Raw genomic sequence first — 15,235 nt, 5'->3', positions numbered from 1 at the left:
TCAGGCATCATTTAATCAGATCTGTCATCAATCTCATGCTGGATCTATTTCAACAATAACACATTATCCGACGGCCTAGCCTGGGCACTGTTATTAGTTATTGTATCCAACTCAATACTACTCTCTTTAAGACATACTGTGTTTCATTTTTAAAACCATAGCAATGCTCTCAGCAATCTTTTTTAAAAGACAGTATTACTGCATGTCTCTCCAGTTAGGTTGCTTGTGGCTTTGTGGCCAGATGATAAACAGTTGGCATGTTGGTGTGAGTTTATTTAACATACTCTGGGCACATCGCTAGGGAAAAAAAAGCTTACGTGATTTATGTTTTAGAGAGAGATGTTCAAAATCCTGTCTTAATTACCAAGCCCTCATCAGAGCTTTACTGCATCCTGCAAACACGAGCGTGAGTGAGCACTTCTCCAAACTTTTCACCCCGACATCCATTCCCACTTAATTGGAAATGCTGGATCAATGCATTCTGATTACAAGGCTTCATTGGATAGTTTGTTTATTGTTTACGACAGTGCTTTTCAACCGTTGACCTGTGTTTTTCCTCACAAAACCTCTTCTTCTATGATGGGGCCTAGCACCCCTTCCCCCAACAGCCAGCCCTGTCCCTATCGATCACTAATCAGCTTTTAATTCATTAAGTGGAGAAAGTTGCAGATTCATCAGCCTGGCATCTATCTGAGCCTGGCCTCTTTACAGCGTGCTGGATAAACACTAGTGATGCGCGGGTTGACTCATAACCCACAGTCCCCGCGGTTATATCCACAGGGCGGGCGGGTTTAGTGTCATGAAATATTGTGTTGATGAAAGAAGGGTGGGTGGCGGCGGATTGAATAAAGAGAAAACAATACCTTAAAAAATACATATATGTATAATTCTTGTGCAATTAATATCTATAGGCTACATTAAGGTTTTTCTTTCATTATCTTAGGCTATCTGGCATTCGTGTGTCAGCCTGAGATTCAGGGCCTAACTGTTCGTGCTCCAAATATCCTACACAGCCAATCACCAAATGCTTTTGGGAACAGGCAGAAAAAGTTAACGTCGATCCAAAAAGGACAATGTCAGAATTTAATTGAATAAAAGAAAAGCTGTGAAATGGAGAGTTAAAAATAAAGAGAAGGGAGGGACAGAAAAGTAATGTTTGGGAAAGATTTGGTGAAGTTGTAAAAGAGGATGATGGCAGTGCCGGCTTTGTTATGTGTGATGATTGTGAGGCGCTATACAAATTCAACAGTCACAAGACGGGACTTGAAATAGGCCTATGGCACGTCAAGGGAACTGCAGCATACTGTTCAGATGGGTTCAACGGAAACTGAAATCTGGATAATGACAATAGGTCTATATTCTCTCACATAGCCTTAATATGAACTCCTGCAGAATTAAGCATTTCTTGCTTAATTTCTTGCTTAATATGCTGAACTGAAATCTTATCAAAACATGTCGTTTTTAGAGCTTTCTATTTCCTTACAACCAGTCAAACTAATGTCATACGTATTTTTCTCCCCAGCCACTAAACATTTTTGCGCCACGAAAGATGACAGAGAACTTTACTGATGTCAACTAGATTGAAGCATTTATTTTATCGATTTATGACATTATTCTGCTGAGCAAGGGTTTATGTAGTCTTCTAGGGCAACATATAATGACAGAAGAGAAGCTGCATGTATCTAATTATAGACAAGTTGACTAACAAATAGCCTACCAAAATGTCAGAAATTATAAGCAGAAACATATCTAAATCAGGCAAAAGAAAATCATGCACCCCCTGTCAAATAAATCATTACGTGGTCTGTGACTGTAGCCAACAGCTCATTTTATATTAGCGGGTTAGGGTCGGGTGCGGGCCTCATATTTTCACTTTATCACATATAGTTGGGGGTTGTGGATGGGTTGGGATGTTTGCAATTGTGGTCGGATGTGGGTGAACAAACAGCTAAGCTAACAGCTAATAAACACTGCTACAGTATGTATGTACCACTGGATCATCTGGACTGCTTGTTTCCTAGGCTTTGATGCTTCTCAGCCTTTGATACCTTTAGATTTTTTCCGACTACATTCTATCTAGCCTGCCAAGCAATGTGATTGAGAGGCAATAGAGGACACACAGCACATCTCGCTAGCTCAGATAGAATAATCTCTTGATCTGATGATTTTTGGTATGTCGGGGTTTTTTTGCCTCGTTTCACAGTGTTAGGGCCCTGCTGAATCCCCTGGTCTGCTGAGATAGATCAATGGAGGGAACATGTCCCACTGCTTTGGCAGTGGCAGGGTGCTTGTAGCCAGAGATGAAAAAGGCAGCTCCGGATCTAATTAAGAATGATTTTTTAATGTCATCAGTTCCTTGATTTGATAAGATGAAGGGACACATGGAATGCCCGTCAAGTTGTTTCCAACGGATTACTTAGAGCGCAGGAATGAGATGGAGATGCATTTCCAAGATCCCCTTCCTCATAAAATGACTTGTCAATCAGAACTTCCATCTCCTATGTAGGCTAACAAATGAAGACGATCACCAAGGATATGAGAAGCTATTAATAGACATTCCGGAAAAAAGACTAAGGAGAAAAAAAGGAAGAGGAAGCCCAGAAAAAAGTTTTAAGCATGCTTGAAGGCTTTGTCATCTCACTTCACAACCCCATTATGTTCTACTTCTTTTAAGCAATTGGAGCTCCATGCATGCCTCCCAGCCCGATAACGCAGGAATAGAGATATTCACCCTGAAAGAGAGAACTTTGAGGGGGACTAAGGTACCCACTAGGGAGTGGATATTGCGGATTAATTTCTCTGGTGTCTGGCTTTCTCCATCTCTCCTCTCCTCCACACCCTCTTTCTGGCCTGATTGACAAAGCCTTGTGTGACTATATTTCATATTCTACAGGGAGGTTTTTTAACATTTCTCGTTACTTGGAATGGGTGAGGTATTGTAAATGATGACAATTACTGTCATTTTCTTATTATGTTAATGTAGGCAGCATTTTCTCATCTTCTGTAAAAGCCTACCTTGTTTGTCAATTCAGCACTACTTAAAACAAAAGGAGTGGAGATTGAATGAGACCCACTACCTCTTTATTTGTACACAGTACAGTTTAATATTTTTTTTAAAACACAGAAAACCTCATATGCCCAAGGGAGAGGCAGAGACAACAGGAGTGGGAGAGAGAGAGTGAGGTTAGGAATAAGACACTCCGCTCCACTAAGGTTTGAATGAAGTGCTCCAAATGGGTTGTGAAGGCAAACATATACAATTCATAGTACTGGTATGCTTTTACCTTTTCAAGTTGCTGAGATCTATGCTGCCCTTTGTTATCATTCAGTGTTGAGGAATACATACACTGCTGTTGGAAGTATAACTTTTCCCCATTGAATCACAGTCTGTGCCTTTCGGATGTTATGAAATGGGTTTTCTGCCCATCTAAAAGGAAATGGCAGATGTCTCCATGGCCTTGTGATATGAAAAATTCAATTTAAAAGGATGAGAGAAAGAATTGTGCACGGCCTATTTTCATTCTCCCACACCGAGAGATATGAGAATGATGTTTTATTGTGAGGGGGGAAATTATGCCAATCGTACTGCAGAGAAATTCCTTCATAATTCAATTCAATTTCCTCTAAATCCCAATGGCAAGCTACTCTGCCAAAGAGAGGGAGAGTGACAGAGAGACAGAAAGGGATGGATAGAGGAAGATGGAGGGAGAGAGAGCAGTGCGGAGAGAGATTGAGACTGAGACAACGGGGAGAGTATGGTGGGAGAGTAGGATTTTTCCAGGGAGGTAGAGAGAATTGCAGGGAGCATTGAACAGACAGCAGAGAAAGAGAGAGAAAAGGGGATAGAAAGGGGTAATGGTCTAGCTAGGACAATCAGAGCCAAGGTAGAGATTTTAGAAGGAAGTGGGGGTAAATGGGCTTGTAACAACTACCAATTCCAGTAAGAGGAGTTTTTTATAGAGACCGGGTGTTTAGCAATTTACCTCTTTTCTAACTGATCAAAGTCAGATGCTTTACTGCAAGGCTAGTTCAAGTATGGGAGATGCCTCTTGTGATCTATTTTGGTTCACAGTATGTATACGGGAGTCAAGGATTTTTCTTGAAAGTTAATATGGAGATTCACTACATAATCATTTGACATAGTTTTGCCAAGATCAATTAAATCCTAGCATAACAAAATGCAATGCATGTGTGTCTGTAACTCTCTATCCAATACTGTCGTATAGGTTTATAGCAGTATAAACAGTGCCTTGTTCAACTCAAACTCTGGCATTAGTTAGAGAGTCCCTGTGTGTTTTGTAAACTCTTGACAGTTTGTTAGCCGCCCTGCATGTAAATCCTAGCAGCATTCCCAGTTAGTTACAGTGTGTTGTGAGTACGCTGTGGCTCTGGTAGTCTGGGCGTGTACGCGGGGATCAATGAGCCGCGTTCTCTGAAGGCGTGGAGGAGAGCACAGAAAATATGAGCTGCACGAACAAATATGACAATGAAGGAGTGTACCTCTGAAGAGATGCAGCAAGCATAAAATCATACAACGTGAAGCAGAAGTGAAAGAATTGCATTCAGATCTGTTTTTATTTTTTCAATTTCACTCCCGTCTCCTCTGTTACTGACCGAACCCCCTTTTGTTTTCTCTCTTGCTCTCTCTCTCTCTCTTTCTCTATCATATAGTTGTTTTTGTATTGTAGGTGCAATAGCTTGGAGGCAAGTAGTGTGGAACTGGAGTCTTCAAAACTGCAGGCTTATCAAAGAGACACAGCTACCAGAAAACTAGAGGACAAGAGACAGAGGGGGAGGGAGGGGGACAGGGGCAAGAGGCAGGAACAAGAGGGAGACACTATACGGGGGTCAACATGAATTAGGGTAGAGGGAGATGAGACTAGATAGGATGGAGAACAGAGGATAAGGATGAAGGAGGAAAAAACATAATTTTTTATAAAGATGGGGATAGGGAGAGAGAGGAGAGAGGGAGCACATAGATGGCTAGATTACCAAACCCTTATATATTGCCCTTTGGTGAGTTATATTCATGTGTATTAATGCTCTTCACTGTCTCTGAGACTACCTTTCCCTCCATGGGAAAACCTTTCTATACCCAGGAAATCATGCACTTAACAATGAGTGCAATGGCCTTGAAATGCCATAATGTTGTCACTATGAAGCCCTGCATTATTGTAGCCAGCATCAGCCAGTGTGAATGTAGCTGCCACTAATGACAAATCTCACTGTTCACACCGTTTCAAATGACAGGATGCAGGAGTAATGGTGTGAATGAATCACTCACAGACAACAACAAAAACGCTCTCCCACCGGCCTCAACAGGCCCATGCTGAACTGAGAATGTCTCTCCTTCCATTAGAGCAACACTTCTCACCAGACCACACCTACTGTGAGAAGAACAGCCAGCTCCATCAGCCAGCTACAGGGCATAATTTACGCTCTACTGTGCCAGGCCAGACGAATCCTCAGTCTGGGCCTTAAACTCTCTGATTCAGACAAATCCCATCTGTATATTCTTTTGCACTCATATCATGATCAAACCATGTGACATTGAGCAAGGAAGGATAATTCTATGTGACACTGATCAGATTGATTAAATATTCACATTTACATACAGTCCTCTCTGATTTTGCTTTAGCCCCACCCCCAGCTCTAAATCTTTCCGAGTTTCCAGCCTCCAGTCCTCTAGAATCTCCTGCAAGTCGCCTCTAGCCCCAAGCGTTGATCCCGACAACCAGCCTGATGCCCCCTCTACTGCTCCACCCCCCTCTCTGTCTCCTCTTTGTACCCCCTCCAGGCCTGGTGGAGTAGTTGTGTTCAGACTAAAAGGGGGAATCTTATTTCCCATCTACGTAGCCCCAGCCTCTCGGCCTCCCAGCCTACCAAAATGCTGACTCTGTAGCTATGCCTGGAGGAGCAGTTTAAGCAAGAATCCATATTTAAACAACTAAATGCCCCCTTACATTTAAATAGTAATGTGTCTGCCTTGGAGACCTTTAATCACAGTCTGAGAGTTCTCCTTGAGAATACCATTACCTCGGTTCGTCCTAGTAAAGCAAACCAGCAAAGAGGGGATGTCCTCAGGACATTAGACGACATTCCGATTAGGTCCCATTATGTCTTGGCCAGACGTTATCCCACTGACGTTCTGAGAACGTTCTAGGAATATTAAAACATGATGATATCCTCAGGACCATAAGAGGACGTTTAGTACAGGTCTTGGTTTGGTCACAGTATAACTTTATAATAAGGTATTTTGATGTCAATTAGACAACGTTACGAAAAGGTTCCTATTTGGTACCTACAGGACGTTATCTGTGGGACATTCGATGACCACAAGGGGACGTTTCATGATGGTCAAGGGGACGTTGCATGATGGTCCCAAGGGAACATTCTCTGGTGAACCTTTGTCTAGTTACCTGTAAGTTTCCAGGTTGTCACTGAGGACCATGTCATTACCTTTTTAGGTCGTTCTCAGGACTTTAATTTTACTCGTCTTCAGGACATTGCGTTTATGTCCCAAAGGAACGTCCCTGCGAACAAAATTTGCTGTTAAGATGTCCCTAGAATGTCACAACATGGTCACCTAAAGTAGTCAGGAGGTAGCCTAGTGGTTAGAGAGTTGGGCCAGTAACCAAAGGGTTGCTAGATTGAACCCCCAAGCTGACAAGGTAAAAATATGTCGTTCTGCCCTTGAACAACCCACTGTTCCTAGGCCGTCATTGTACATAAGAATTTGTGCTTAACTGACTTGCCTGGTTAAATAAATCAAAATAAATGCTCCCCTGGAGCTTTTGTCTAGTTCCGGGATCATTTTTAGGATGCCAGGGGACCATGACACAACATTCCGAGAATGTCCTAAAAATGTCCTTTGGACATCCCTGGAACAAAACTGGGAACTAGACAAAACCTCCAGGGGACCATGACACAACATCCCAAGAACATCCTAAAAACATTATTGGGGACATCCCCGGGACAAACTGGGAACTAGACAAAACCTGCAGGGGACCATGGCACAACATCCTGACCACTTTAGGCAACAATTTCGTGACGCTCCAGGGACGTCCTAACGACACACATTTGTTTGCAGGGTAGGACATCACATAATTGTCCAAATGGAATGTTCTCTGGTGGACCTTTGTGTAGTTCCCTGTCAGTTACCAGGACGTCGTTAAAAAGCATGTTAGGATGTTTGTAACAGGTTCTCAAGACATTTGTTTTACCAGTCATCAAGACGTCACATTATGGTCCTTATTTCAAATCAAATAATGTAATTAAGGGAGGAAACACATAAAAGATTATGCCCTAAGACACACTCACAAACACGTACATTACACACACACAAACACAGTGAAAGAGCGATTTTAGAAGTAGTAAACATCTCGTTCAGTAAGGCTTAAATTGATGGATAAAGCTCACTAACTTTTCCTGTGCAAATGTTAACGATGGGCTTTTTGTATGGCCATGACCATTTGCACTGGGGCATGTGGGAGGAGGAAGTTTACACGCAGCATATGTTGGCCAGCACTACAGAACACAGATAGGAAGTACTGATTGTGAGTGAAATAAAGAAAGAAAGAAAGAAAGACAGAATGAATGAAACTGAGGAGAGAGAGTAAATTAAGAGTTGCTTTATTATAAATGATTGATAATAACAAAACCATCGTGGCAGCATTAGTGATCTGGTAGACCTGATTAACAACCCAGTGTTGATGGTAATGTATGCTCTAAAAGCTGGATCCTGTACAGTATACGTGCTAAAATGACTGTCCAAATGCTTCCAATCCCTGCTAAAATGGATCTGTTTAGTTTGCCTGTAAGAAGAGGGGAGGATGGAGAAGGGGAGAGTGGCGTACAGACCTGGGTTATTGATCTCCACCACAGACTCTTAGCAGCACAGAATAGGCAATAAGGCATTTTATGCTGTATCAGTGGTTTCCTCCGTTTTACGAGGGGTGTGCATGGGTGAGGGAGTGTGCTTGTGTGTGTGCCATGAGAAGTCATCTTTCCATTGTTGAAGATGGCAACTGGACATTTAGTAAACTTATCTCTGTAAGAGGGAGATTCCCACCGGAGTCAACTCCATTACAGCTAATAGAGTTGAGTCTATGCTTTATATAGGACATGGTCTTCTGTCGTTTATCATTATGCTCCTCTATTAAGAAGGTTTCTGTTAGACTTTTATGTTGATGGAGCTCTATTCTGGTTTCAGCTCCCCCATCGCAGAGTAACATTCTCCACAGCCAATCCGGTGCAGGATCTGCAGGATGCATCTCAGCACAGTTACTATGACAGTGGCCTGGAGGAATCCGAGACGCCCAGCAGTAAGTCATCCTCAGGCCCCCGCATCGGGCCACTGACCCTGCCTGAGGACCACTACGAGAGGACCACCCCGGATGGCAGCATTGGGGAAATGGAGCACCCTGAAAACGGTACGATCCTGAATTCTCTGTGAGTTGCAGTGTGTGTGTTGTATCTAATAGTAGTTTGTAGTCTGGTATTTTGTGTTTGTAAAGTGTTTTGTGTTTGTAAAATGAGCGATTCAGGGTTGTGACCTAAGGCGGGGATTTGTTTGGGCTGTTTGTGTGTTTTTTATAGGGTAGACAGTGTTAGTGACAAATCAAATCAAAATCGAATTGTATTAGTCACATGCGCCGAATAGAACAGGTGTAGGTCTTACCGTAAAATGCTTACTTACGAGCCCCTAACCAACAATGCAGTTTAAAAATAAATAGCAAAAGTGAGACTATATACAGGGGGGTACTGGTACAGAGTCAATGTGCAGGGGCACCGGTTAGTCGAGGTAATTGGGGTAGTATGTACATGTAGGTAGAGTTATTAAAGTGACTATGCATAGATGATAACAACAGAGAGTAGCAGCGGTGTAAAAGAGAGGGGGGGGGGGTGCAATGCAAATAGTCTGGGTAGCCATTTGATTAGATGTTCAGGAGTCTTATGGCTTGGGGTAGAAGCTGTTTATAAACCTCTTGGACCTAGACTTGGTGCTCCAGTACCGCTTGCTGTGCAGTAGCAGAGAGAACAGTCTATGGTGGCTGGAGTCTTTGACAATTTTTAGGGCCTTCCTCTGACACCGCCTGGTATAGAGGTCCTGGATGGCAGGAAGCTTGGCCTCAGTGATGTACTGGGCCGTACGCACTACCTTCTGTAGTGCATTGCGGTCAGAGGCAGAGCAGTTGCCATACCAGGCAGTGATGCAACTAGTCAGGATGCTCTCAATGGTGCAGCTGTAGAACCTTTTGAGGATCTGAGGACCCATGCCAAATCTTTTCAGTCTCCTGAGGGGGAATAGGTTTTGTCATGCCCTTTTCACGACTGTCTTGGTTTGCTTGGATGATGTTAGTTTGTTGGTGATGTGGACACCAAGGAACTTGAAGCTCTCAACCTGCTCCACTACAGCCCCGTCGATGAGAATGGGGGTGTGCTCAGTCCTCCTTTTCCTGTAGTCCACAATCATCTCCTTTGTCTTGATCACGTTGAGGGAGAGGTTGTTCTCCTTGCACCACACGGTCAGGTCTCTGTCCTCCTCCCTATAGGCTGTCTTGTCGTTGTCGGTGATCAGGCCTACCACTGTCGTGTCATCGGCAAACTTAATAATGGTGTTGGAGTCGTGCCTGGCAATGCAGTCATGAGTGAACAGGGAGCACAGGAGGGGACTGAGCACGCACCCCTGAGGGTTCCCTGTTTCGAGGATCAGCGTGGCGGATGTGTTGTTACCTACCCTTACCACCTGGGGGCGGACCGTCAGGAAGTCCAGGATCCAGTTGCAGAGTGAGGTGTTTAGTCCCACCTTATTGATTGATTGATGAGCTTTTAGGGCACTATGGTGTTGAACGCTGAGCTGTAGTCAATGAATAGCATTCTCACATAGGTGTTACTTCTGTCCATGTGAGAAAGGGCAGTGTGAAGTGCAATAGAGATTGCATCATCTGTGGATCTGTTAGGGCGGTATGCAAATTGGAGTGGACTTCTGGGAATGGTGTAGATGTGAGCCATGACCAGCCTTTCATAGCACTTCATGGCTTCAGACGTGAGTGCTACGGGTCAGTAGTAATTTAGGCAGGTTACCTTAGTGTTCTTGGGCACAGAGACTATGTTGGTCTGCCATAAACATGTTGGTATTACAGACTCAGACAGGGAGAGTTGAAAATGTCAGTGAAGACACTTGCCAGTTGGTCAACGCATTCTAGCAGTACACATCCTGGTAATCCGTCTGGCCCTGCGGCCTTGTGAATGTTGACCTGTTTAGTGTCCCGCTAGCGGGTCAACTTCCGTTGAAACTGGAGGGCGCGTAATTCAAATAAATTCTCATAGTTATTATAGCGGTTAAACATTTAGGTACATATAAGTGTCTTATATTGGCTGAAAGCTTAAATTCTTGTTAATCTAAGTGCACTGTCCAATTTACAGTAGCTATTACAGCGAAAACATGCCATGTGATTGTTTGAGGACGGCGCCCCACATCCAAATATTTTCCCACCTGCACAGGTTTCATACATTCACATATAAAGATTAAATATTCACTTACTTTTTGAAATTCTTCCTCTGATTTGTCATCCAAAGGGTCCCAGAGATGACATGTAGTGTCATTTTGTTAGATAAAATCTTTTTTTATATCTGAAAAAGTCCGTATATCGATTTGAGTAATCCACTCGTTCAACTTGCAGAGAAAGGAATCCGAAAATCTACCCCTAAACTTTCTTTCAACAAGTCAAAATACATTTGTATTTACTCCTCAGACACCCTAAAATGTAATCACACTATAATATATCTTTCTGAAAGAAGTATGTTCAATAGGAAAACGATTTTAGCAGGAGCGCAACTACATCATGGCGTGCGAAGAGACAGATTTTCAAGACTGTGTCCTCATACAAAAACTATTTTTTCATATTCGTTTTTAACAAGCCTGAAACTTTGAACATAGACTGCTGACTCCCAGGGAGCTATTTTACAATATGAGCTTTCTCTTGCATTTTTCTAAGAGGATGGTCTATCTCAAAAAAAGAATCCGGTTGGTATTTCTTTGGATTTTCTCCAACCATATGTATTGTGTTATATTCTCCTACATTATTTTAACATTTCTACAAACTTCAAAGTGTTTTCTTTCCAATGGTACCAATAATATGCATAACCTGGCTTCAGGGCCTGAGCGACAGGCAGTTTGCTTTGGGCACGTCATTCAGGCGGAAATGGAGAAAAAGGGGCCTGATCCCTAAGAAGTTTTAAAGGTCTTACTCACATCTGCTGCGTCTGAGAGCGTGATCACACAGTCTTCCCGAACAGCTGGTGTTATCATGCATGTTTCAGTGTTATTTGCCTCGAAGCGAGCATAGAAGTAGTTTAGTTCGTCTGGTAGTCTTGTGTCACTGGGCAGCTCTCGGCTGTACTTCCCTTTGTAGTCTGTAATGGTTTGCAAGCCCTGCCACATCCGACGATCGTCAGAGCCGGTGTAGTACGATTCGATCGTAGTCCTGTATTAACGCTTTGCCTGTTTGATGGTTCATTGGAGGGCATAGCGAGTTTTCTTATAAGCTTCCAGGTTGGAGTCCTGCTCCTTGAAAGCGGCAGCTCTAGCCTTTAGCTCAGTGCGGATGTTGCCTATAATCCATGGCTTCTGGTTGGGGTATGTACGTACGGTCACTGTGGGGACGACGTCATCGATGCACTTATTGATGAAGCCAATGACTTATGTGGTGTACTCCTCAATGCCATCAGAGAAATCCCGGAACATATTCCAGTCTGTGCTAGCAAAACAGTCAAAATAGTAGTTTTGCATCTGCTTCATCTGACCACTTTTTTTATTGATCGTGCTTCCTGCTTTAATTTTTGCTTGTAAGCAGGAATCAGGAGGATAGAATTATGGTCAGATTTGCCAAATGGAGGGCGAGGTAGAGCTTTGTATGTGTCTCTGTGTGTAGAGTAAAGGTGGTCCAGAGTTTTTCCCTCTGTTTGCACATTTAACATGCTGATAGAGATTTGGTAAAACAGATTTAAGTTTCCCTGCATTAAAGTCCCCGGCCACTAGGCGCGCCACCTCTGGGTGAGCATTTTCCTGTTTGCTTATGGCGGAATACAGCTCATTAAGTGCGGTCTTAGTGCCAGCTTCAGTCTGTGGTGGAATGTAGACAGCTACGAAAAAAACTGATGAAAACTCTCTAGGTAGATAGTGTGGTCTACAGCTTATCATGAGATACTCTACCTCAGGTGAGCAAAACCTTGAGGCTTCCTTAGATATCGTGCACCAGCTGTTGTTTACAAAAGTACATAGTCTGCCACCCCTTGTCTTACCAGACGCCACTGTTCTATCCTGCCGATACAGCATATAACCTGCCAGCTGGATGTTGATAATGTCGTCGTTCAGCCACGACTCCGTGAAGCATAAGATAATACAGTTTTTAATGTCCCGTTGGTAGTTTAATCTTCCGTGTAGGTCACTTATTTTATTTTCCAAAGATTGCACGTTTGCTAGCAGAATGGAAGGAAGTGGGGGATTATTCGATCGCCTTAAAATTCTCAGAAGGCAGCCCGCCCTCCGGCCCCTTTTTCTCCACCTTCTCTTCACACAAATGACCGGTATCTGGGCCTGTTCCCGGGAAAGCAGTACGTCGTTCACGTCGGGCTCGTCAGAGTTGTTAAAGGAAAAAAAGGATTCTGCCAGTTCGTGGTGAGTAAACACAGTTCTGATGTCCACAAGTTATTTTCAGACATAAGAGACGGTAGCGGCAACGTTATGTACAAAATAAGTAAAAAAACACAATCGATTAGGGACACGTAAACCATTAGCCTTCTTCTCCGGTGCCATCTTATGTGTGTTGTGTTTCCAGAGCGTTGTATTGACATTTTTGCTGTTGTTTTGGCTGGTGGCACAGATGGATGGATGGATGGATAGGCAGATACCCACTGGGCACACACTGGTTGAATCAACATTGTTTCAAGGTCATTTCAATGAAATTACATTGAACCAACGTGGAATAGACGTTGAATTGATGTCTGTGACCAGTGGGTAGATAGATCTATGTGTTGTGGTGTCAGAGGTGGAGTCAGCAGTGTTTCTGTCTTTTCCCTTAGCAGGCCCTCTCATCCCTCTCTCAGAGCTGTAAGTCATTCCTAATGACCCTCTCTCACAAGTGTGCTAATTAAAAACCCCAACTAATGGAGCGTTTGGCCTCCAAATAAATCTGCTCTGTGATATCTGTGTAGACAACAGTGTGTTTGCCGTAAACATTTTCCCCTCTTTACGCCAAGCTTTCTCTCTGCAGCCAAGTGTACTTAGGTGTGCCAGATATAGAGATATGCTTTCCCTTTGCTATGTATAGAGTGCTCAAACCACAATACCACATCCATATATGCTGTGCACCAGTAGAGGCTGTTGAGAGGAGGACGGCTCATAATAATGGCTAGAACGGCGCAAATGGAAAGGCATCAAACACATGGAAACCTTGTGTTTGATGTGTTTGATACCATTCCACCTATTCTGCTCCAGCCATTACCACGAGCCCATCCTCCCCAATTAAGGTGCCATCAACCTCCTGTGCTGTGCACTATGCCTAATACACACAGACATCTAGGTCCATGGAAAAGCCTTTACCCATAGCAAAGAGCAATAACCCTATTAAGATTATCCATGCATGCACTGACAATAAGAACCACGGGTCCTTAAGGCTCAGCGTAGTGCATTGTTAGTCCTGTACCACAATGCACTAAATCATACACTGGATGCAAGCACCAGCCAGAAGGGCAATGCTTCAACTATGTTTGCTTGCCAATAGTTTACTGTTCCACAACATGTCCTCATTGGTTTCGTCTCCAATATTAAGCCTTTTTACCTATTCCACTGCTTTTACTCCAAAGCATGGCTTTGTCTTTGTTTCCTTTTTTCTGGTTAAAACATGGCTTCCTGTGGCTTTCTCCCAGAGCCTCAGTCGCCCCATGTGGGGAGTGGCTGTCAGCCGCCCAGCAGCAGACAGGGAAGAGAAAGGAAACGTTAGGGAGAGAAATGTCAGCTCCACCCGGGAACGATGTGTGTTGGGGGAGAGGATGAGTGACACGCTAACAGGTGGGGCCAGTCTCCTGCTCTGTGCGTTCACAGCCACTTCCCTCACATATGATATATTATGCATGCTTTATTTTCTGGCTCTGTTGTTGTGTTGTATTCTTTCCAAGGAAGCATATTGGCTGAGAAAAAGTAGAAAAAAACTCCATTTAAAGAACAGAGGACTTTGTTGTCTGGTTTGTTGTTGGTGGCAGGAGGACAAGATTGTGATCGGAGCTGGAGCGGTTAAAGAATGAAAAGACAGAGAGATGAGGGAGATGTTGGATGCTGACAGGGAGCCGGGACTGTGTCGTCTTTGACAGAGATGCAAAGCCAACAGGGTGAGCACGTAGCAGCATGTAGGGACTGGGAGCTGGGAGATGAACCGCTAACAATGGATAGACCTAATTAAAATGTGATACTCACTTCAGGGAGATTACAGAGAAGGCCCACAGAAAATGATGGATGTGAAAGGAACGGAGCGAGACAGAGGGATTCCTCCCTCCCCAGCTCCACCTGGTCTTTTTCCTGCTCTGTTAGAACGAAGTTGAGCGACAGGGTGACCGGCTGTACCAATGCCGAGCTTTATTCACGGCTCCTGAGATGATTGACAGGTGGAAAGCAGGGAGGTGTCACTGCATTTAAGGTGGATGAAAAGCAATATGTGAACTCGAAACATTCAGCGTGTGTGTCGTTGGCCCGTAGATGGAATGACGTGTATGTGGTTTACAATGCAGGCTGGCCTTTTGTTATGGGAAATCTACATTTTAAAAGTGTGTCTATGGCCCACAGCAGGAGGAACTGTGATTTATGATTCACTCTGGCCTTCTGTTCTATGAACTCTGGATTTTCTGGATCTGTCTGTATCAGTGCTGCTGCCTGCTGTAATGGTTGATGTCCAGCTCTGTCCTTTGCTGTGTGAACTGGTAGTCCGTCTGTATTAGCAGATTGAAGTTAGGATGACTCAGTGATGTTATGATTCACAGTTGTCTTTTGTTACACTTCCTCCTTTGTTCATGTTGTTCAGGATGCCTTGAAGGTCGCATGAAGTTAGTCTTTCTGAAAAGAAACTGAAACTAGACCTTCAATTAACTTTGCTAACCCACACTACAACAATCCCACATTTATTTGAGTGCCAACGTGAATTCCAAACTACTCTGGTAGATTTCTCAACACCCTTCGTTA

At 43.6% G+C, this 15,235-nt stretch overlaps 1 protein-coding gene across 2 annotated transcripts in view; it reads left to right on the top strand.

The window, feature by feature from the left end:
• Nucleotides 1–15,235, top strand: part of LOC115154595 (protocadherin-1) — a 95,785-nt gene that overhangs the window by 67,761 nt on the left and 12,789 nt on the right. The window contains exon 4 of one of the 2 annotated variants that reach the window (XM_029700998.1): nt 8,213–8,432. In XM_029700998.1, coding sequence (XP_029556858.1) covers nt 8,213–8,432 — 220 coding nt within the window. Of the gene's footprint in view, nt 1–8,212; nt 8,452–15,235 lie in introns of both variants that reach the window. The other variant, XM_029700999.1, reaches the window with a different exon arrangement.

The sequence above is a fragment of the Salmo trutta genome, chromosome 19 (genome assembly GCF_901001165.1).
Source record: "Salmo trutta chromosome 19, fSalTru1.1, whole genome shotgun sequence".
Classification (NCBI taxonomy): domain Eukaryota; kingdom Metazoa; phylum Chordata; class Actinopteri; order Salmoniformes; family Salmonidae; genus Salmo; species Salmo trutta.
This window is presented reverse-complemented; position numbering and strand designations above follow the sequence as displayed.